Here is a 25,720-nt window from a genome sequence, read left to right as displayed (position 1 = left end):
GAAAATTTAGTTCAGTTCAGTTCAGTTGCTCAGTCGTGTCTGACTCTTTGCAACCCCATGAATCGCAGCACGCCAGGCCTCCCATGACTCAAACTCATGTCCATTGAGTCGGTGATGCCATCCAGCCATCTCCTCCTCTGTAGTCCCCTTCTCCTCCTGCCCCCAATCCCTCCCAGCATCAGTCTTTTCCAATGAGTCAACTCTTCGCATGAGGTGGTCAAAGTATTGGAGTTTCAGCTTTAGCATCATTCCTTCCAAAGAACTCCCAGGGCTGATGTCCTTTAGAATGGACTGGTTGGATCTCCTTGCAGTCCAAGGGACTCTCAAGAGTCTTCTCCAACACCACAGTTCAAAAGCATCAATTCTTTGGCGCTCAGCTTTCTTCATAGTCCAACTCTCGCATCCATACATGACCACAGGAAAAACCATAGCTTTGACTAAACGGACCTTTGTTGGCAAAGTAATGTCTCTGCTTTTGAATATGCTATCTAGGTTGGTCATAACTTTTCTTCCAAGGAGTAAGCATCTTTTAATTTCATGGCTGCAGTCACCATCTGCAGTGATTTTGGAGCCCAAAAAGATAAAATCTGACACTGTTTCCACTGTTTCCCCATCTATTTCCCATGAAGTGATGGGACCAGATGCCATGATCTTCGTTTTCTGAATGTTGAGTTTTAAGCCAACTTTTTCACTCTCCTCTTTCACTCTCATTAAGAGGCTTTTCAGTTCTTCACTTTCTGCCATAAGGGTGGTGTCATCTGCATATCTGAGATTATTGATATTTCTCCCGGCAATCTTGATTCCAGCTTGTGCTTCTTCCAGTCCAGCATTTCTCATGATGTACTCTGCATATAAGTTAAATAAGCAGGGTGACAATATACAGCCTTGACATACTCCTTTCCCAATTTGGAACCAGTCTGTTGTTCTATGTCCAGTTCTAACTGTTGCTTCCTGACCTGCATACAGGTTTCTCAAGAGGCAGGTCAAGTGGTCTGGTATTCCCATCTCTCTCAGAATGTTCCACAGTTTATTGTGATCCACACAGTCAAAGGCTTTGGCATAGTTAATAAAGCAGAAATAGACGTTTTTCTGGAACTCTCTTGCTTTTTCGATGATCCAGCAGATGTTGGCAATTTGATCTCTGGTTCCTCTGCCTTTTCTAAAACCAGCTTGAACATCAGGAAGTTCATGGTTCACGTATTGCTGAAGCCTGGCTTGGAGAATTTTGAGCATTACTTTACTAGTGTGTGAGATGAGTGCAATTGTGCGGTAGTTTGAGCATTCTTTGCCATTGGCCTTTCTTTGGGACTGGAATGAAAACTGACCTTTTCCAGTCCTGTGGCCACTGCTGAGTTTTCCAAATTTGCTGGCATATCGAGTGCAGCACTTTCACAGCATCATCTTCCAGGATTTGAAATAGCTCAACTGGAATTCCATCACCTCCACTAGTTCTGTTCATAGTGATGCTTTCTAAGAGACCACTTGACTTCACATTTCAGGATCTGGCTCTAGTTGAGTGATCACATCATCATGATTATCTTGGTCGTGAAGATCTTTTTTGTACAGTTCTTCCGTGTATTCTTGCCACCTCTTCTTAATATCTTCTGCTTCTGTTAGGTCCATACCATTTCTGTCCTTTATTGAGCCCATCTTTGCATGAAATGTTCCCTTGGTATCTCTGATTTTCTTGAAGAAATCTCTAGTCTTTCCCATTCTGTTGTTTTCCTCTATTTCTTTGCATTGATCACTGAGGAATGCTTTCTTATCTCTTCTTGCTAGTCTTTAGAGTTGTTCAAAGTCACAAGGCTAAGAAGTTGCAGAGCTGGCCTTGAACCAGGTTTTTATAATTCTATAAACCGCTTTTTATTGTAAGTATAATAGAGGATAACAAATTCTAAAGGGAAGATCACTTAAAAGAACACTTAAATGCTAACTTTGACATATTTCTGGAGGCAAAGTGTGGAAAAACATGGGTAATGGTTAACTTTATGTCAAACTGGATCAGCCATGGTGCCCAGATATTTGGTTAAACGTTATTATTGATATATCTGTGGTCCTTTTATGGCTGAGATTAACATTTATTTTTTTCTTTAATATATAATTTTATTTCTGGTTATAGAAACAAATGCTAAGAGGAGAAACAAAATATCCCAGGCCACATCAACAATAGATAAAAGAACAGTTAAAATAATGAAACACAAAAAGGTAGAAATTTTAAACATTGTTATAGCTTTAAAACATTAACATCTGGTACAATTAGAAATCACATTCAGGTCTCAAAATTTTTTTAAAAAAGTATGACTCCCTATTAAAAAAAAAAAAACAAAAAAACAACTGTATCCCATTTGAAATGAAAACACAGGCCGGCCCAGCTGCAGTGGGTTTCCCCCTGCCCAAGTGCCGGGGTGTGTGAATCCCTCCTGGGTGCCCCAGAGCCCAGAGCCCACGTGCAAATGGTGAGACACTCCCACCCAGTGTGCCAGGGAGCCTAATTCCCAGGATTCTATAGGACTCTGCTTTTTAAAGCACTGATGATGAAACAATGTGAAAAATAGTCACCATAAAAAAAAAAAAAAAAAGAACATCAGCCCCCTATTAACATCCCTCCCCAACAAATGACCCTAACAGGAAAATTCTCAGTCAGATAAGAAAACACAATTCGTGCTGGGTTTATCCCTCGCCCATGTGCGCCCAGCTACCTGGGGTCAGAGTCCGACTGCAACCGATAATCAGGGACACACTTTCCTCTCTCCTCCCCATCCCTGTCCTGAAGCAGAAATCAAGCTGGGTCAGTAGCCCTCGACTAGGTACCCAGAAAGCCCATCTTGGAAGGAAGCTGGAAGAGGAGGAGAGAGGGGCCAAACTTAAAAGTGTTTAATTTTTAAATCCTATTTTTACTTATTAAAAACATTTTTTTGGACAAGTTAACCCAGAAATTTAGAGGCTATGGTCTTAAGAGGCTACAGACCTGGTTGAATATCCTTTAGGCCAGTTAACTTCATGCACAAAAATTCCCTTTTGGAGTCACAGGCCTTGTTGAAATTAACATTTACATCGTTGGATTTGGAATAAAGCAGACTGATCTCCATAAAATGGGAGATTTTATCTAGTCAGCTGAAGACCTTAATAGAACAAAGACTGATCTCCCCTCAAGAAGGAATTCCACCAGCAGACTGCCTTTGGATTTGAACTATAAACTCTCTGCTGAGTATCCACCTGACGGACCATCAGACTAACCCTCTGCAATCACATGAGCCAATTCTTTAAAATTTCTTTCTCTCTCTGTTATACACACACACACACACACACACACACCCCTCCTGTTTCTTCTGTTTCTCTGGAGAATCCTAATACGGATGAGAATAAGAAACTCCTGATGCATACTACTTGGAGCCTTTAGCACCTCGATTTCAACAATGGACAGTACAATCAGACAGAAGATTAACAAGTAAACAGAAGACCTGAGCAACACTATAAACCAGGGAGACCTAACAGACATCTACTGAACACTCTATCAGACAACAGAAGAATATACATTCTTCTTAAATACAGGAAATTCTCCAAAAGAGACCGTATTATGTTAGACCCTAAAATGAGGCTCAAAAAATTTAAAAGGACTAAAGTCATACAAAGATTTTTCTGGCCACAATAATCAGCTAATTAAATCCATTATTAAGAACTGTCAAAGATGGGCTTACTTAAAACATTTAAGAAATAAATAATCTTACAAAAAGACTCTTTCAGAGAATGGTTGGTAATATTTTTTGACTCATTTTTATGAGGCAAGTGAAACCCTGAGGAGGACACCACAAGATAGGAAACTTACATATCAAGCACTATCATTAATTTAGATGTAAAAATCCTAGGAAAAATATCAGCAAATTGAAACTGGTGACATGTTTTTTAAAAATTATGACAAGAATTCTGTTCCAAGTATCCAAGTATGGTTTAACATCTGAAAATCAAGTAGTTTACCACATTAAAGTAAGGAAAAAAGCATATAATTATCTCAATAGATACAATGTAGTAAAATTCATACATTTATAATTTAAGTCTCTTTGAAGATAAGGAATATAGGAAACTTCTGTAACCTGACAAAGCATGCTCACAAAAAGTCTACATAAATCATCACACTCAATGTTCACTAATGATAGAAAGCTTTCTTTGGACGGCAAATAAGCCAAGACTTTTCTATCACCACTTCTATTGGATACTGGAAACCCTAGAAGTGTAATAAGGCAAAGATAAATAAATAAAAGAAATAAAGATTAAAAAGGAAGAAATAAAATGTCATTATTTTCAGATTTTATGATTACACATAAAAATATCCAAAATCTACCATCTATTAACATTAATATGTGAATGTAAGGTCATCACTGGATACAGATAATTATACAAAAATCTATTCTAAGAAATCATCAGCCGCCCGTCCCGTGATGCCCCGCGGCTGACCTGCGACCTCGCGGCTCGCCTTTCCCTGAGGCCAGCTCTTCTCCCCGCCCCCCCTCACACCCCCTCGGCGAGCTTGCTAGGGCTCTAGCGGCCGCGACGCGTGCTGCCGGGAGCAGCTCCTCCCTGAGCGACCGCAGGCCTCCTGGCAGGCGCCTTCCCTTAGGCTCTCCTTCTCGCGGCGGGGCCCGGCGGGCGGGTAGCCACGACCGCGTCCAAATTAAAAAAAAAAAAAAAAAAGAAATCATCATACCAAGAATTAATAGACAATAGAATTTTAAAAGATACAATTTATAATAAAATAAATATCAGACATTAAGGAATAAATCTATTGAAATACATGCAAGTCTTCTAAAATAAAAATGACAAAATTGGAAGAAATTAAAGATCTACATTTATTTTTAAAGTCTATCTTTATGAATTAGAAGATTCAATACTGGTAAGATATCAGTTCTCCTCTAATCAAAGCACAGATTTAATGTAATCCCAATCAAAATCCTAGCAGGGTTTTTAAAACTGACAAGTTAACACTGGAATGCAGATAAAAATACAAAGAACCAAGAATAATCATAGCAATCTGCAAGAAAGAATAAAGCTAATGGACTTATGCCATAGGATATCAAGTTATTATAAACTTACAGAAATTGAGAGAGTATGGTATTAATACAAAATTAGACAATTAAATCAATTAAATAGAAGAAAATTCAGAAACAGACTTATGTATCTAAACTCCCAATGGAACAGAACAGAATCCAGGACTATCTCCAAGAACTTACAGTGAGGAAAAGAAAGGCTGTTTAGAGAAAGATGCTGGATCATAATCATATGAGGATAAAATGAATCTTGATCCAAATCTCACATTATATATACAAATCAAATCCACATGCATTGTTGATTTAACGTGAAAGGCAACATGATTAAAGATTTTATAAATAGGAGAATATTTTTAGAACCATGGTTAGCCAAAGTTTTCTTACATGGGGTAAAGCAAGTGCTAACCAAAGCATTAACCAATGTACCAGTGCAACTGAGCTACATTAAATTAAGAACTTGTATTCCCAAAAGGACTCTCATTAAGAAAACAAATATGCAAGTTACAGATCGAAATATATTCATAATATAAAACATGCCCATCAGAAAATGTCCAGGAATGAAAATAAAAGACCTTAAGAGACACATGGCAAACAGAGAACACGTCTAATGTGTCTAATGTGTGCTCTTTGAGAAGCTCTATAAATGTCAAACAGTAAATACAAAGAAAACCACACATAAGTGTGTAATATTTAACTGCTAAAAATAAATTACAAAGAAAAATATTTTAAGAATTGTCAGAGAAGGGAATTCCAGGAAGATGTTACTGGCACTGTGGTAGGTAGAATACTGGTTCCCAGTGATATCCAAGCCTTAATTCCCAGAACCAGGGATTATGATACTGCAGATTGTACAGATTTGAGGTGGCTGCGTAGTCGCAGGAGGGCCTAGAGGAGCTATCCCACGTTGAAGGTCAGGAAGGGCGACGATGAGGAGATACCCCTTGTCCAAGGTAAGGAGCAGTGGCTGCGCTTTGCTGGAGCAGCTGTGAAGAGATACCCCATGCTCAAGGTAAGAGAAACCCAAGTAAGACGGTTGGTGTTGCAAGAGGGCATCAGAGGGCAGACATACTGAAACCATACTCACAAAAAACTAGTTAATCTAATCACACTAGGACCACAGCCTTGTCTAACTCAATGAAACTAAGCCATGCCCGTGGGGCAACCCAAGACGGGCGGGTCATGGTGGAAAGATCTGACAGAATGTGGTCCACTGGAGAAGAGAATGGCAAACCACTTCAGTATTCTTGCCTTGAGAACCCCATGAACAGTATGAAAAGGCAAAATGATAGGATACTGAAAGAGAAACTCCCCAGGTCAGTAGGTGCCCAATATGCTACTGGAGATCAGTGGAGAAATAACTCCAGAAAGAATGAAGGGATGGAGTCAAAGCAAAAAGAATACCCAGCTGTGGATGTGACTGGTGATAGAAGCAAGGTCCTATGCTGTATGCAGCAATATTGCATAGGAACCTGGAATGTCAGGTCCATGAATCAAGGCAAACTGGAAGTGGTCAAACAAGAGATGGCAAGAGTGAACGTCGACATTCTAGGAATCAGTGAACTAAAATGGACTGGAATGGGTGAATTTAACTCAGATGACTATTATATCTGCTACTGCAGGCAGGAATTCCTGAGAAGAAATGGAGTAGCCATCATGGTCAACAAAAGAGTCCGAAATGCAGTACTTGGATGCAATCTCAAAAATGACAGAATGATCTCTGTTCATTTCCAAGGCAAACCATTCAATATCACAGTAATCCAAGTCTATGCCCCAGCGAGTAACACTGAAGAAGCTGAACGGTTCTAAGAAGACCTACAAGACCTTTTAGAACTAACACCCAAAAAAGATGTCCTTTTCATTATAGGGGACTGGAATGCAAAAGTAGGAAGTCAAGCAACACATGGAGTAACAGGCAAATTTGGCCTTGGCATACGGAATGAAGCAGGGCAAAGACTGATAGAGTTTTGCCAAGAAAATGCACTGGTCATAACAAACACCCTCTTCCAACAACACAAGAGAAGACTCTACACATGGATATCACCAGATGGTCAACACCGAAATCAGACTGATTATCTTCTTTGCAGCCAAAGATGGAGAAGCTCTATACAGTCAGCAAGAACAAGACCAGGAGCTGACTGTGGCTGAGATCATGAACTCCTTACTGCCAAATTCAGACTTAAATTGAAGAAAGTAGGGAAAACCACTAGAGCATTCAGGTATGACCTAAATACAGTGGAAGTGAGAAATAGATTTAAGGGCCTAGATCTGATAGATAGAGTGCCTGACGAACTATGGACTGAGGTTCATGACATTGTACAGGAGACAGGGATCAAGACCATCCCCATGGAAAAGAAATGCAAAAAAGAAAAATGGCTGTCTGGGGAGGCCTTACAAATAGCTGTGAAAAGAAGAGAAGTGAAAAGCAAAGGAGAAAAGGAAAGATATAAGCATCTGAATGCAGAGTTCCAAGGAATAGCAAGAAGAGATAAGAAATCCTTCTTCAGCAATCAATGCAAAGAAATAGAGGAAAACAACAGAATGGGAAAGACTAGAGATCTCTTCAAGAAAATTAGAGATACCAAGGGACCATTTCATGCAAAGATGGGCTCGATAAAGGACAGAAATGGTATGGACCTAACAGAAGCAGAAGATATTAAGAAGAGATGGCAAGAATACACAGAAGAATTGTACAAAAAAGATCTTCACGACCCAGATAATCACGATCGTGTGATCACTGACCTAGAGCCAGACATCCTGGAATGAGAAGTCAAGTGGGCCTTAGAAAGCATCACTACGAACAAAGCTAGTGGAGGTGATGGAATTCTAGTTGAGTTCTTTCAAATCCTGAAAGATGATGCTGTGAAAGTGCTGCACTCGATATGCCAGCAAATTTGGAAAACTCAGCAGTGGCCACAGGACTGGAAAAGGTCAGTTTTCATTCCAATCCCAAAGAAAGGCAATGCCAAAGAATGCTCAAACTACCGCACAATTGCACTCATCTCACAGGCTAGTAAAGTAATGCTCAAAATTCTCCAAGCCAGGCTTCAGCAATACGTGAACCGTGAACTTCCTGACGTTCAAGCTGGTTTTAGAAAAGGCAGAGGAACCAGAGATCAAATTGCCAACATCTGCTGGATCATCGAAAAAGCAAGAGAGTTCCAGAAAAACGTCTATTTCTGCTTTATTGACTATGCCAAAGCCTTTGACAGTGTGGATCACATAAACTGTGGAAAATTCTGAAAGAGATGGGAATACCAGACCACCTGATCTGCCTCTTGAGAAACCTGTATGCAGGTCAGGAAGCAACAGTTAGAACTGGACATGGAACAACAGACTGGTTCCAAATAGGAAAAGGAGTACGTCAAGGCTGTATATTGTCACCCTGCTTATTTAACTTATATGCAGAGTACATCACGAGAAACGCTGGACTGGAAGAAACACAAGCTGGAATCAAGATTTCCGGGAGAAATATCAATAACCTCAGATATGTAGATGACACCACCCTTATGGCAGAAAGTGAAGAGGAACTCAAAAGCCTCTTGATGAAGGTGAAAGTGGAGAGTGAAAAAGTTGGCTTAAAGCTCAACATTCAGAAAACGAAGATCATGGCATCTGGTCCCATCACTTCATGGGAAATAGATGGGGAAACAGTGGAAACAGTGGCAGACTTTATTTTTTTGGGCTCCAAAATCACTGCAGATGGTGACTGCAGCCATGAAATTAAAAGACGCTTACTCCTTGGGAGGAAAGTTATGACCAACCTAGATAGCATATTCAAAAGCAGAGACATTACTTTGCCTACAAAGTTTCATCTAGTCAAGGCTATGGTTTTACCTATGGTCATGTATGGATGTGAGAGTTGGACTGTGAAGAAGGCTGAGCGCCGAAGAATTGATGCTTTTGAACTGTGGTGTTGGAGAAGACTCTTGAGAGTCCCTTGGACTGCAAGGAGATCCAACCGGTCCATTCTGAAGGAGATCAGCCCTGGGAGTTCTTTGGAAGGAATGATGCTAAAGCTGAAACTCCAGTACTTTGGCCACCTCATGCGAAGAGTTGACTCACTGGAAAAGACTCTGATGCTGGGAGGGATTGGGGGCAGGAGGAGAAGGGGACGACAGAGGATGAGATGGCTGGATGGCATCACTGACTCGATGGACGTGAGTCTGGGTGAACTCTGGGAGTTGGTGATGGACAGGGAGGCCTGGTGTGCTGCGATTCATGGGGTCACAAAGAGTTGGACACGACTGAGGGACTGAACTGAACTGAACTGTACAGATTTGATTGAGGTTAAGGATCTTGATAAGAGGAGATTACCTTGCATTATTTGGGTGGGCCCAATCTAATCAATCATATGTGAGAGTTGGACCCTATAGAAGGCTGAGAGTCCCTTGGACTGCAAGGAGATCAAACCAGTCAATCCAAAAGGAAATCACCTCTGAATATTCACTGGAAGGAGTGATGCTGAAGCTGAAGCTCCAATATTTTGGCCACCTGAGGCGAGCAGCCGACCGTCTTTTCTCAATTGGAAGAGACTCTGGTACTGGGAAAGATTAAGGGCAGGAGAAGAAGAGGATGACAGAAGATGAGATGGTTGGATGGCATCACCGACTCAGTGGATATGAATTTGAGCAAACTCTGGGAGACAGTGAAGGACAGGGAAAGCCTGGTGTGCTGCAGTCTGTGGGGGTCACAAAGAGTCAGACACTACTTAGCAACTGAACAACAACAACAATGTAATCAAATGATTTGTTAAAAGCAGAGAAACCTTTTATGGCTATGGTTAGACAGAGGGAAATGTGACTAAGAATAAGGGTCAGGGAGATGGAATTGTTGCTGGCTTTGCAAATGGAGGAAAGTGGCCACAAGCCAAGAAATGTGGGTGGCTGCCAGAAGCTGGATATAGTAAGGAAATGGGTCCTCCCTGGAAACTCTAGAAAGAAAACAGATACCTTGATTTTGGCCCCATAAGACCCATTTTAAAACTCAGGTCTACAGAAGTGTAAGATAATTAATTTCAGTCACCAAATTTATGATAATTTGTTATGGCAGCAAGAAAAAACAAATATACAGAGGTATAAATCATCTCATAAGAACATATAGAAGTTGTTTTGAGGTTAGATGGAATAATTCATGGCAGACCAATGCTATTGCTAAAAACTAGAAAAGCCAGAAAAAAATAAAAATTTACAGTTTTTAAACATATTAGAAAGGTGCAGAAACAATGAAGACTAGAGATACTAAAATTTCAGAGGAGAGAATCTTTCAAAAGTGGTCTAATGATCTATAGCTCTATTTTTCCTCAAAGCATTTATACATTCTGAGCATGGACAAGAGGTGAAGAATCAGGGCTTATATTATGACAAGGGTCATTGCTGTGACACAGAAAAACTAACAAAGCTTTTGATGGCTATAGGGAAATGGAGTGATGAAACTAGTGATGAAACTGACATACAGCCAGTTTCTCAATCATGACATCTACTGATTTATAAAGGTGTACGGGACTGCTAGGTAGATAACTCAAAAGTATCTGAAAAGTAGAGCAGATATTAGCGCAGTCTTATGGTGCTTAAGAAATAAAGATATACCAGGGCAAGAAGCCTTGAAAATACAAGAAGCAAAATTCATAGAAGTAATATTGACATTTGAGGAACTGGATTCTTAACCTGAAGACTGAACAATCTGGACTAGTGAGGGTAAAAAAACTTGGTCCTGGCTCAAGCAAAGGTTATTTCTGGGGGACAGAGCACCCAGCAGAATTGTTTCATGAAACACACTAGGCTAGAGAGGTAAAACTGAAGACTCGAAGAGCCTCAAACACAGAAAAGGTCCTTATTAAGGTATTTACTAAATTTTGAAGGTGTGCTAGGTATAAATCAGGTAACTTCAAAATAACAAAAGAGTTTCACTCAAAAGCTCAGTTGGGGGAAGAAAAACCACAGTGGGCCAATTTGAGAACAGTGAAATTGGAAAAAGTTTTCCTACTTCCATAGTGATGAGTACAAATGGTTTACAGTGCATTCTGAAGGGGCTGGAGCAGTCTGGGATCCATTAACTCTCAAAACTAACATCCCAAAGTCACCTGTCAAGATAAAACTTTACACTGAATAAAAACATCTGGGAAAAGAATCTAAATTGATCAGGGAAATAAAATAAGAAAAATTCTATATAAAAGTTGGAAAGAGAAAATCAGAAAATCTAAATTGCCACATTTTCAAACAAATGACCAAAACAGAAAAAGAAGAGCTCTCAATCTACAAAGTTAGAAAAGTAAATCTAAATCATACGTCCTTCTAAAATTTAAGGAAAAAATAAATTTGCACACACACAAATCATCATAAGTGGGTTAAGCTTCATAAAAAGTTTTTTAAGAGGGGGGGGGGAAAAGACCAAATAAGAGCCCTCGACAAATGCATGCCAGGAAAGATATGTTTGCAAAACAGATAAAAAATGTATTAAATTATCTATGCCCTCATGACAGACAGTTGACTTACCAAGAGTAAGTGGTCTTACAGGAGAACAACACAGAAACTTCTACATCTTTTATGATCTAGCCTTGGAAATCATACATTATAATTTCTGAAACAGTCTGTTGTTTACACAGATCAGCCCTATTCAGGCACAGTGGAAGGAAATTACACATTAATCACTTATACACGGAACTAACACTAATTGAAGGATAGAAGGGACAGAGTATAGTATACAATATGTTCTATGACAAGGTAGGTAAGTACAATTGTTCAAAAGTAGATGAGATAAAAATGTGGAAGGCATATGTTTTAAAAAAAATTAACTGTTTTTGGGTCATCTTTGGTGGTAGTTTGTTATTTTTGTCCTGAGAACATTTTGCTGAGAAAGCAAACGAGGACTTGTATTATATTCTTTTTATATTGTATGTTTTATCTTTTATATATGTATATTTTTATATTCTCTGGTATCTTTGAGAAATGAGACTTGATGTGGGAAATAAGGAGACACATATAAGATATACTGCATTGGCCATAATGCTCATTTGTTACAGAAAAAAAATCCTGAACAAACTTTCTGGCCAACCCAATAAATTAAGGGGAGGAATCTGTGATCCTAATTTAGAATCTGAATATATGAAGTATCATTTGTTTAAAAATATGTCTTTTCTAGTTCTGCCCGATGAAAAGACCTAAAAAACAATGACCAATTCTGTAGCATGAACACCACTAGCACACAAGTTTTGTTCTGAAAATATAACTGCCCATCAAAACAAACTAGAATTTCTTAGAGAAATGGGTGCCATCAGATCTAGGTGAGGAAATGTGCAAGACGAGCCTGGAACTGTTACAGCCTACCAAGGTCACGTCCAAAAGACTTGGGAGCCAACACGAAGAGCTTCCTATTGCCCAAAGTTACGCTCATTAAATAAATACTGTAACTCCACTTATATGCATTAATCACATATAATGTTATGTGTCTGTGTGTGTGTGTGTATATATATATATATATATAAAATCCAAAATACACAAAGCTCAAATTGTTAGAACAGGGAAATTAAAATTGGCAAATTACAAAGGGAGATTTTTAAAAACTGTTCTCTCAGTATCTGATAGAATTAACAGACAAGAAAAAATCAGTAAGGATAAAGAAAAACTGAACCATATTAACAAACCTGACCTAGTTGTCAAGCACACTACTCAACAAAAACAGATATGATGTGTTTTTTTTCTAAAATGCACTTGGAAGAAAAATGGACCACATATTGAGCATAAAAGAGATCTCAAAAGTTCCAGAAGACTGAAAACTCACGTGTACTCAAGCTACAGTAGAATAGAGCAAAAATTTCTTAAAAAAGAAAAAACAGACTCCTCCCACACCAAAAATGTTTGGGAATCTAGCAATATACTTTTAAATATCCAAAGGATAAAAGAAAAATTACAATGGAAATGGTAGCAAAAATATGACTCATTAGATGGGTATGAAATCTACAGTTTTAAATACATGTATACAATAGGAGAGAGAAGGCAATGGCACCCCACTCCAGTACTGTTGCCCAGAAAATCCCATGGACCGAGGAGCCTGGTAGGCTGCATGCAGTCCATGGGGTCGCTAAGAGTCAGACACGACTGAGCGACTTCTTTCACTTTCCACTTTCATGCACTGGAGAAGGAAATGGCAACCCATTCCAGTGTTCCTGCCTGGAGAATCCCAGGGACGGAGAAGCCTGGTAGGCTGCAGTCCATGGGGTTGCATAGAGTCGGACACGACTGAAGCAACTTGGCAGCAGCAGCAGCATACAATAGGAAAAAGCCTAAACTTCATGATGTGAATAGTCACTGAAAGTTTCTAAGAGAAAGAACAGTAAATTAACTCCAAAGAAAGAAGAAGGAAGTGATATAGACCAAAAATTAATAATGTAGGAAACATATATACAACAGAGCCAATAAAACCAAAAGTTGATTTTTCAGAGGGAAAAAGTAACAAAAATCTTATTATTCCTTTGTGAGACTGACTTCTCAGTTGCTTATAATAATCTCCAATTTACTATCATCATAGAAAAGTGATTTTAAAAAAAGAATAGCAAACATTATTAAATACTTTCTATATGCCTGTGCCATTCTAAATATGTTATATATACCAATTCTACTAATACAAGAAACCTATCAAGAAACTGGAATAGAACAGTACTTGCTGAACAGACTGGTTCCAGACGGAGCCTCCATAAAACAGCACACAGTCCTAGTTGCAGGCATACAGTAGCAATTTATTAAATTTGTTAAACTTACTAATCAACTTCAAAATTTTAATATTTAAACCATACTATTCCCTGGCAAATCATATACCCTTCTTGATTTATTCTTTCATTATATTATTTTCACAAATCTCACTCTAAATTGTCATTCTTTCCACAAGCCAACTGACTACTTAATGCTATCAAATTCATTTCCTAAGAAAAACACTGATTATATACTGATCACACAAGAAGAGGCTGCCCGTTAGCAGTGGGTATATGTGCTTTGTTTGGACCACAAAATGTTTTGTTTTAATGTGAATTAAAGATAACAAATTTATATAAAAATGAATACTTTTAAAAAATAATTGGAAGATCTGGCAACATTGTGCCTGAATTCCTATATGGCAACACTTTTATCTAGAGCTGAGTAGTGGTTTTTTCATCCAGAGAGGTTACAGACTTTCTCTATTGGTCACAGTACTCAACACCTACCTTAACTCTTGAATGCATCTGACTTCATGACTCCTGGATTTCAGGATAAAGTCTATGCGTCCTATTCTGTTTTTCCCACAATTTGGCCCAACAAGAACCTTTCAGTTTCACTGGATTATACCTCACAGTTTCCAGAATGAGTTTTATGTAAAAACATGAATTTCTAGACAGTATAGGCTGATAGGATTATATCACATTCTTATTTGTGCCAAAAAGCACCAGAAACTGGGGTTTCAGACACTGTAACAGAAGGACTGAGGTCTTTTTGTTGAAATTTTAGATTTTCTTGAAAAAATGTTTAAGTCAAAATGTCAAGAGTCTTCTCCTTACTCAACTAGGTTTTATTTCCAACGGGATCTTTCATGATCACTAACTTCCATTAACTTGTTTGAGACGGGTTCTCTTCATTTGTAAATGTCAAATTTCTGATACAGTATGTTTTACTCTCCTCTCTACTAATAAAATATTTAAGGATTTATGAAGGACCTTTTTACTGCCTCAGAAGAGGTTGATATTTAAATTCTTTGTGAAATAAAAACTTTTTACTTTTAAAAATTCTTTGTGATGTAATTTTTTAAAAAACCCAAAAAACCTTATGTTTGTATTCAAGACAATACAGCTTTGTCTGGGAGTCTCTTTCAGGCAGGACCGACGTGGACTTTGGCCTGCTCTGTATTTAGGGAGTGTGTTTTAGTGTACAGTTTGCAACGTGTGCCTCTGGTATGCTGCTGTTTGTTTCTGAACATGGATCTTGTGTTTCCATGTTTTCACATGTTTATGCTTAGGTATATTGTAGATATATGCATAAGACTGTATGTATTCTTAGAGCTTAGTGTTCAAGATCAAAGAGTATTAATATAAATTTAAATCTTGGCTCCAATCATCCTAAGTAGCTATGTGACCTTATATGGAAGTCATAACTTTTCAGAGGCTCAGTTTCTCATCTATGAAATAGTACTTCTTAATAGTACTCACTCTGTAAAATTATTATGAGGATAAAATGGAATAATAAATACATGCATGGTGCCTGGCCATGTAAATGTTTAATAAAGTTATTATTCCTATGTAACCAATTTCAGTTTTTCTCTGGAAAAACAATAACATTTCCTACTTATGCTTTTTATTCTTATCCTTCATCATATACTGTGCCATACTACTTTTTTAATCTTTCGTATTTCTTTTTTGGTTTAAAAATAATAACTGAATTACATAAGTTCCTTATGGAAAACTTGATTTCACGAAAATATCCCCAGTGCTTTGCATAGTCCAAGCAACAGAGGATGCAGATACTTGATGAAAATGTTCAATATATACCGCAAGAAAGAACTGAGGCAAAAAAAAAAAAAAGAATAATTTGAAGAGCTTGTGTTCAGACTGCTCTTAATGTAAAACAATTTAAGATACTGAGATTTAGTATATCATGTAAGTCAACGTGAGCAACCTTACTGCCTTCCACTCAAGAAAGGCAGGTCAGGGACAAAGACAAATTAAAGGAATTAAAAGAAGTGATGCTAAGGTCTTTTACTTTCGAGTAGGAAGGGGCTGTTTGTGTGTGTGTGTGTGTATGTGCATGTATATGTATACTTACATTGCTTTTGTTAAAGGCATTAGAAAGCTGCTTAAACAACACTGTGAGTAGTGCCGAGATTCCTGAGGGCAGGGGTGAGCTAACAGCCTACAGCTGTTATTTTCCTAGGGGCATTTGTGAATTCTGAGAACAGAACAAGAAGTTGAGAAAAGCATGCTTTGTCACAGGTCCACTGCTGGAGGACAAACCAACCAGCAGTGTTTTGGCAGTCTTACTATGTTGGACAAAACTGAAAATCCGAGAGGCCAAAACTCAATGAGACACACTGGGTGCAAAACCGCGTCGACGGGTCCTCAATACACTTGCAGAATATCTGAGACTGTCAAAGCTCCGCAAAAGTCTCTGAAAAAGTTTCTGCTATCCTGCCTGAGAAGATGAGCTTTATAAATAGTACCTATGAGAACGAAGCATGTGAGCAGGAAGGGGTCTGTAATCACACCAACTCTCAGGTAGAAGTCAAAAGGACTGAAAATGAAGAACTCAATAGGTTTTTAAAAAAATATTTAGAGAAAAATTGCAAAGATGAAGAGTTCTTGTACACAGGAATGTCACCCTTCATCCAAGTTCTCTTAATGTTAACATCTCATATAAGTAGAGTAAATTTTGCAAAACTAAGAAATTAACATTGTATACTATTACCTAAACTACAGACTTTATTTGGATTTCACCAATTTTTTCAATAATGTATTATTTCTGTTCCAGGATCCAAAATAGGATGCTGTGCTGCATTTAGTCATCGTTTCTCCTTTGTTTCCTCGAATCTGTGATAAGTTTCTGTGCTCTCTCTTTCTCAAGATTTTGACATACTAGTCAGCTATTTCGGAGAAGGCGATGGCACCCCACTCCAGTACTCTTGCCTGGAAAATCCCATGGACGGAGGAGCCTGGTAGGCTGCAGTCCATGGGGTCATTAGGAGTCGGACACGACTGAGCGACTTTACTTTCACTTTTCACTTTAATGCATTGGAGAAGGAAATGGCAACCCACTCCAGTGTTCTTGCCTGGAGAATCCCAGGGACGGGGAGCCTGGTGGGCTGCCGTCTCTGGGGTCGCACGGAGTCGGACACGACTGAAGCGACTTAGCAGCAGCAGCAGCAGTCAGCTATTTTGTACAATGGAGACGGCAATGGCAAACCACTCCAGTACTCTTGCCTGGAAAATCGTGTCCAACTTTTTGTGACCCCATGGACTGTAATCTGCCAGGCTCCTCTTTCCATGGGATTCTTCTCAGCAAGGATATTGGAGTGGGTTGCCATTTCCTCTTCCAACCCAGGGATCAAATCTCTGTCTCTCGCATTGGCAGATGATTCTTTACCACTGCGCCACCTAAATTATTATTTCTTTTTTCCATGTTCTATTCTTAGACATAAATCAAGCCCAGCCCAAGAGCAAGAGAAGAATTAAGCTCTATTCCTTGGAGTGGGCAATATCAACAACTATTATTTAGGATTCTTCTGTAAGGAAGATTGGTCCATTCTCATCATTACTCATTCATCGTTTCACTTACATCAGTGTGGACTCATGGATATTTATTTCACTGTCTGGATTATAATTCAATACTAATGCTATTTATTTTGTTGCTCAAATTATTCAAGAAATGGCCAGTTGGGGGGCTCATTTAGGTTGCTCCTGTGTCCTTTAGATATGCCCCATTCCTCTTACATTTTGAACAATTCATCACTTTCCATAACGTAAGATGTTCCAGGCTCTACCCTGAGAATTAACTATCGCTCCAAGAAAAAAGGCCTGTTGATTTTTATAGAAAATAAATATTCAGAAATAATAGGTATTAGATCTTGGAGCTGGGTATGCTTATTGCTATTGGGTTGTCACTCCCTCTAGGCCCTTTCAAAGGGTAAAGACAGGAAAATACACGAGTATACTAACACATGTATACTCATATCTATAACTCTGAATTAATCTGTCTGTATATATTTAAAAAAAACCATGAATTAAAATTGTCATCTCAGACTCTAATCCAGCTTCACAGAGTTCATTCTAGCTTTATCCATCTTGTTTCTTTGTAACTTCTTTTTCTGACAGTGAGAAACCTGGTTATTTTATCCACAATTTATTTACTTATTTGTCCAACTCTCATATAAATGTAAAGCATTTTCAGAGTTGTTAATCCATATCACTGTGTAAAGCACATTTATCTACTAGAGCAAGGGTTGGCAAACAGCTCCCAGGGCAATTCTGGCCCTTTGCCTGTTTTGGTATGACTGATAACTGAGAGTAATTTTTATATTCTTAAATGACTAGCTGGGGAAAGAATATTTCATGAAAATTTCATGGAATTCACATTTTAGTGGACATGGATAAAGTTTTACTGGAACACAGTCATGACCATTTGTTTATGTGTTGTCTATGACTGCTTTTGTGCTCTGTTAGTAGAGTTGAGTAGTTATATGACAGAGATCCCACAGCATACACACAGAAAATAATTACTATCTGACTCTTTCCAGAAAAAGTTTGGTAATTTCCAAATAAGAATAGAGTGATCATGTAGTTCTTCTTGGCTTTAGCTTTACAGTATCCAGCCAAAACACCATATTTCAAAGTTATTTAGATAAGCTAATTTAAAGACAAGTCTTGTAATTTTAATACTGCTAGTTCATTATAATCTACATTAAATCTTCAAGAGTTAACATCACACTTTAAATTTTTATATAATAAATTTAACTCTTTCTAATGTATATTAGAAGAGTAAAATATTCTGTCTCCCCCCACCAAGTCATTTAAAAATATAAAAATTACTCCTAGCTATCAGCCATTTTCCTAGGAGTTTTGACAAATATATTAAGTCATATATCAGTTATACCAGTATATTAATCAGTCTCTGCACCCTAAAAATTCCCATGAGGCGAGTTTCTTTGCAGTTAACAGCTTCTGTGTCTCCTAACCTTTGCTATTTTAACAATGTCATATAAATAAAATCATACAATGTGTAGCTCTGGGGTTCTGGCTTTTTACATTTAGCAAACTAAATTTAAGATTCATCATGTAACATACATTAATAGCTTACTCTTTTTTATTGCTGAATTATATTCCACTGAGCTGTACCATAGTTTGTTCACTGTTCACAATTAAAGAACATGCTGTTTTTGGAAATGATGCATAAATTTTCTATAAACATTCACGTACAGGTTTCTGTGTGAAGACAGGCTTTTAGTTCACTTGGGTAAATAGCTAAGAGAAGGACTGCTGGGTAATATGGCAAATAGGAAAACGAGTCCGTCAAGGCTGTATATTGTCACCCTGTTTATTTAACTTATATGCAGAGTACATCACGAGAAAAGCTGGACTGGAAGAAACACAAGCTGGAATCAAGACTGCCGGGAGAAATATCAATAACCTCAGATATGCAGATGACACCACCCTTATGGCAGAAAGTGAAGAGGAACTCAAAAGCCTCTTGATGAAAGTGAAAGTGGAGAGTGAAAAAGTTGGCTTAAAACTCAACATTCAGAAAACGAAGATCATGGCATCCGGTCCCATCACTTCATGGGAAATAGATGGGGAAACAGTGGAAACAGTGTCAGACTTTATTTTTGGGGGCTCCAAAATCACTGCAGATGGTGACTGCAGTCATGAAATTAAAAGACGCTTACTCCTTGGAAGGAAAGTTATGACCAACCTAGATAGCATATTCAAAAGCAGAGACATTACTTTGCCAACAAAGGTTCGTCTAGTCAAGGCTATGGTTTTTCCTGTGGTCATGTATGGATGTGAGAGTTGGACTGTGAAGAAGGCTGAGCGCCGAAGAATTGATGCTTTTGAACTGTAGTGTTGGAGAAGACTCTTGAGAGTTCCTTGGACTGCAAGGAGATCCAACCGGTCCATTCTGAAGGAGATCAGCCCTGGGATTTCTTTGGAAGGAATGATGCTAAAGCTGAAACTCCAGTACTTTGGCCACCTCATGCGAAGAGTTGACTCATTGGAAAAGACTCTGATGCTGGAAGTGATTGGGGGCAAGAGGAGAAGGGGACGACAGGATGAGATGGCTGGATGGCATCACTGACTCGATGGACGTGAGTCTGCATGAACTCCGGGAGTTGGTGATGGACAGGGAGGCCTGGCGTGCTGCGATTCATGGGGTCGCAAAGAGTCAGACACGACTGAGCAACTGATCTGATCTGATCTGATATTTAAACTTACACAAAACTACCTTCAAACTGTCCTCAAGAGTGGCTGTAAGTTTAAGCATTCCCACCAGCATTAAATGATAATTCCTGTTGGTCCATATCCTTGACAGTATTTTGGGGGTTTCTTTTTAGGGAGGCACTGGGGGGTAGTTTCATTTAACAAATTCTAACAGGTGTGTAATAGTATCTCAGATTGTGTTAATTTGCATTTCTATGACTACTGAGCATCTTTTCATATGCTAACTGGATAAAATGTCTGTTCAGATCATATGCCCAGTTTTAATTTTATTTATTTTTTTATTGTTGAGCCTGAAGAGTTGTTTTATATATTTCAGTTTTGGATACAAGTCCTTAATTATATATGTGATTTACAAATATTTTTATTCAGACAAGGGTTAATCTTTCTATTATTTTAACAGTGTCTTCATAGAGCAAAAAATTTTAATTTTAATAACATTTATCAATAACTTGCCTTTTCCTTTATAGGGCTTCCCTGGTGGCTCATATGATCCCTGGATCAGGAAGATCATCTGCAGAAGGAAATGGCGACCCACTCTAATATTCTTGCCTGGAGAATCCCAAGGGCACAGAAGCCTGGCAGGCTGCAGTCTACAGGGTCACAAGAGTCAGACATGACTGAGTGACTAACACTTTCACTTTCCTTTTCCTTTATAGATCATGTGTTTGATGTCGTATCTAAAGTCGTTTTAAAATATAAATTAAATGGATTTTCTACTATGTTTATGCTGTGCTTAGTTGCTCAGTCATGTCCAGCTCTTTTGCAACCCCATGGACTGCAGCCTGCCAGGCTCCTCTTCCATGGGGATTCTCCAGGCAAGAATACTAAGGTGGGTTGTCATGCCCTCTTCTAGGGGATCTTCCCAACCCAGACAGCGAACACAGGTCTCCTGCATTGCAGGCAGATTCCTTACTGTCTGAGGCACCAGGTAAGTCCCAGTATACTGGAGTGGGTAGCCAATCCTGTCTCCAGGGGATCTTCCTGACCCAGGATTCACACCTGGGTCTCCTGCATTGCAGGCATATTCTTTACCAGCTAAGCTACCAGAGAAGCCCCTACTATGTTTTAGGTCTATGATATATTTTTGATATATTTGTAATTATGTGTTAGCAGTTTGTTTTTGGTTGTCCACAACCATGTGTTAAAAAGAGAATAAATGCAAAGACTCCATTTAATTGGGTTTATACTTTTGTTAAAGATCAGTACTTGTGTGGGTCTATTTCCAGAGGATTTCTTCTATTCCTTGATATCTGTGTCTATAAGTTAATCAATACCACAGTCTTCATTGGTGGCACGGTGATAAAGAATCCACTTGCCAGTGCAGGAGCCACAAAGGACTCGGGTTCAGTCCTTTGGTTGGGAAGATCTCCTGGAGTAGGAAATGGCAACCGGCTCTAGGAGTCTTGCCTGGAAAATTCCAGGGACAGAAGATTCTTGCAGGCTACAGTCCAGGGGTCACAGAGTTGGACACAACTAAGTGCCTGAGCGCACACACACACACACACACACACACACAGTCTTCACTGCTGTGCTTTATAGTTAAATCTTAAAATTAGGGGGTGGCTCCTCCAATTTTGTTCTTTCAGAACTTATTTGGTATCTCAAGTACTCTTCCATTCACATTTTAGAATCAGCTTATCAATATCCACTTGAAAGCTCGATGGGGTTTTATGATTTCATTGAAAAATAGAGTTCAAACTGGGAAAAACTGACATCTTAACATTAAGTCTTCCAACCAATGAATATGGTGTAACTCTCTGTTTTAGTTCTATCTTCTTTGATTTCTTTCAACAGTGTTTTGTAGTTCTCAGAATGCACATCCTGCATTCTGTATAATCCTGCTAGAATTATATGTAAGCACTTCAGTTTCTGGTGCTATTGTAAACTATATGAATTTTCTTTTTTAAAATTCTAATTGTTCATGGCTAGTATATAGGAAAAAATTACTTTCTTTTTATCCTGTGACATTGATAAACTTACTTCTTAGGAGTTTTTCTGTAGATCATTTGGAATTTTCTACATAAATAACCATATCCTTTGCAAATAGTTTTGTTTCTTGCCTTCTAACCTTGATGCCTTTTATCTATGTTCTTATCTATCTGTATTATCTAAGACTCCCAGTATGATGTTAAAGAAATGGTGAGAGAGGGCTTGCTTGCCTTGCTTCTGAGCTTAGGGGGAGAAAGCATTTAGTCTTTCACCATTAAGTATAATGTCAGCAGTTAGGTTTTTTAAAGATGCTTCTTAATTACGTTAAGGAAGTATGCTTCTACCTCAACTTTACTGACAGTGTTTAACATGAATAGAGTTAAACTTTGCTGTATACTTTTTCTGTCTATTGAAATGACACAGAACAAAATGTATTTACTCTGTTAACAGGATGAATTTACATTGTGTTTCTGGAATAAGTCCACTTGATTACAATACATTTTCATTTTTATATATTGCTGATTCTAATTTCCTAACATGTTGTTAAGGATTTTTATGTATATATTATATGGGATTTTGGTCTATTTTTCTTTTCTTGTAATGTCATTATCTATTTGACATTAGAAGAAATATTGATATCATGAGATGACCCAGGATGTATTTTTTCTTCTATTTTCAGGAATGTATAAAACCAGCATTATGTTTTCCTTAAAGGTTTGGTTGAATTCACTATAGAAAGCCTCTGGGCTTAGGGTTTTCTTATATGGGAGATTCCTAACTTTAAATTAAATTTCTTTAATGAGATAAAAAATTAAAAGCATCAAAACAAGCATAAGATACATATGATATACAGTCTAAAGACCCTATAGAAGTGTAATTTGAAATTCCAGAGGGACAGTATTGGAACAGAAGCAATGTTTAAAGAAAGAATGAATGAGTTTTCCAAAACTGATGAAAGATATCAACTTAAAAATTTAAGAAGCTCTGCAAACAGTATAGAATTAATCCAAGAAAACTACACTTAGGCATATCATAGTAAGATTACTAAACACAAAGTTGAAGAGCAAATCTTAAATGCAAGAGTGTGGGGAAACCCTACAGTACTTCAAAGGAATGACAGGTGACTATTCAAGTGACACAGAAGAAGCCAGAAGACAGTGAATGGCTTCCTTAAAGTGTCAAAGGAGGAAACTCCCTAGTGGTCCAGTGGTTAGACTCCATGCTTTCACTGCTGAGAGCAGAGGTTCAATCCCCGATTAGGGAACTAAGATCCTTGTGGTATGGCCAAAAAATAGGAAGATAAAATGCCAAAAGGAAACAGCCACCAACCTGGATCTAATACAGAATTTTATATCCAGTAAAACCAGCCTACATAAAAGTAGAACCATGATATTTTTAAAAAAACAAAATTGGAATTCAAAGCCAGGATAGTAACATTAAAGAAAGTACTACAGGGAGGAGGAAGATGACTCAAAAACTGAAATTGGAACATGGAACCTCAGGAAAGGATGAAGAATAACAGAAAAGGTAAATATGTGATTAAAATGAATAAACATTACTACAGAAACAAAATGAATTTGTTGTATGTTTTATATATGTAGAATCAAAATGCAAGATAATAGATATCAAAAAAATGAGACAGGTTAAAAAAACAGTAAATGTTTTTAGGTCCCAACATTATTGGCGAGGTCAACAAAGAAATAATTTGTTATGTATGCAAGTTGCAATCTCTAGGGCAACCAATAACATAGTTAAAAAAAGTGGATAACAAGTTAATAAAAAGGAAAAGGATTATAAAAAAGTTATTAATTCAAATGAAAGCTGCATCAGTCTACATGAAAATTCTAGATTTTCAATCTGGAAAAAAATCTCATGTGCTATTCACAAGATACACACTTTAAATATAATGATTAAAAAAAGGATGGAAAATATATACCATGTATATATGGCCAAAATAAAGTTGCTATAACTGTACACCTAGCAGTGTAGGTGCTGCTACATAGTACTATGAAACAAGAAATAATACTAGAAATAAAAAAGACACTTTACAATAAAAGATTTGTATCACAGTCTGAAATCTGTATCCAACCAACATGGCTTCAAAATATATAAAACAAAGTTAACAGAACTACAAAGAAAAAGAGATATCCACAGTCATAGAACTTGAAACTTTCTTGAAATTTGCCACCTTCCTCCACTATGCAGAAAAAATAATTCCAACTAGATCATATGTTTAAATGTGAAAGAAAACAAAAAGTCTTTAGAAGAAAACATAGGATGGAGTCCTGAAGTAGACTAACAGAAGAAATTTTCACATACTGAGGGATGGAGAAGTCATTCTGGCCTGTCCCTCATGTGGCTTGAACTTTACGCTAAGTACAGCCAGCAGTTCTTATGAACTTTATCGAACTCAAGGATACTAGCAGTTCTCAAGACAACATCTGCAGCAGCAATCAGCTGCAATCTTAAGATCACAAAGGTCTCCTCTTATGACTACACAGCCATTTCGACCATAACCAACCCTAACTTATTAACTCATCTATCTATAACTCTGTGGGTTTTGCTAATATAAGCCTCCTCCATTTTGCAGTCTGGCAGAACACAATTCAAGAGCTACTCCGTCACAGTTCAAATCTCTTGGGCTATAGTTCTCAGTCTGGCTCTAATAAAACCTTTCTATTCTTATTTTAGATTGTTTATTGATTATTTCCACTGATAAGACAAACATTCTAAAAATGCTAATACAAAAGATAAATTGGATTCATTGGACTTAAGAACTTCTTTTCTTCAAAAGATATCATTAAAAGAAAGAAAAGGCAAGGTACAGAGTGGGAAAAGAAAATTATGAAGCATATATCTGACATATCAAGAATCTATATGGAAATTTTAACAAATTAAAAGAGACAATGCAGTATAAAAATGGGCAAGTAACTTGAACAAATACTCACAAAAGAGAATACCCAAACAGTCAATAAACTAGTCACCAGGAAACAGCAAATTGAAACCATTATGTGATAAAACTACTTCTCACAGTCAAAATGCCAAAATTAAAATGCATGTATGCACACACACATATACATGCACACAACCTATCAAGCAGAAGTGAGCATACGAAACAAACTGAACTCATTCACACTAGTAGTGGGAGTGTAAATCATTAAAATCACTTGGAAAAGCTTAATGTTTATACAGTTTATGACTGAGCAATACAGTGGTGGCAACATACCCAAATAAAATGTATACAATGTTATCTGAGGATACATACTGTTCATAACAGTTCTAAAATAGCTCAAACCAGAAACAACCCAAAGGCCCATCGATAGATGAATGCATTAACCAATGGTAGTATTTTCACACAATGAAATACCATGCAGCAGCAAGAGTGAAGAACTAGGTAACAAGATGTCTGCATTGCAAAAATATCCGAACTGGAAAAACAAAATGAAATAAGTAAGAAAAAAAAAGGGAAAAGACACGGTAGGATGTCACTGCTATAAACATAAAAACATGCAATACTTTTACTTCTAATCTTCTAACACTTCTAATCTTGTTATTAGAAGTTAGGATAATGTTAACCTTGGGAGAGGCAGTCACTGGGACTATCTGTAATTATACTTTGAAAACAAGTTTAATTTAAAATTATGCATAATTGAAGCTTTCAACTATATAAAATGATGCCAATGTCACATAATCCAGTTACATTCCCAGGACCAAGCTTGGTGTCCAACATGACTCCTGATAAACAATTGTTTTTAAATAAATGACTGAAACAAGATACCAAACATAAAAAGAATAATATACTGTA

General features: G+C 37.7%; 1 protein-coding gene across 3 annotated transcripts in view; it reads right to left on the bottom strand.

Annotated features, from left to right (window-relative positions):
- Positions 1-25,720, bottom strand: part of SPATA6 (spermatogenesis associated 6) — a 183,450-nt gene that overhangs the window by 37,358 nt on the left and 120,372 nt on the right. The window contains exon 12 of one of the 3 annotated variants that reach the window (XM_070786581.1): positions 7,745-25,343. The exons of the other annotated variants lie outside the window; for them this stretch is intronic. Coding sequence (XP_070642682.1) covers positions 25,248-25,343 — 96 coding nt within the window. The 3' untranslated portion in view covers positions 7,745-25,247. Of the gene's footprint in view, positions 1-7,744; positions 25,344-25,720 lie in introns of those variants that run through there. 3 annotated transcript variants of the gene reach the window in all.

This window comes from Bos indicus, chromosome 3 (assembly GCF_029378745.1).
Source record: "Bos indicus isolate NIAB-ARS_2022 breed Sahiwal x Tharparkar chromosome 3, NIAB-ARS_B.indTharparkar_mat_pri_1.0, whole genome shotgun sequence".
Classification (NCBI taxonomy): Eukaryota; Metazoa; Chordata; class Mammalia; order Artiodactyla; family Bovidae; genus Bos; species Bos indicus.
This window is presented reverse-complemented; position numbering and strand designations above follow the sequence as displayed.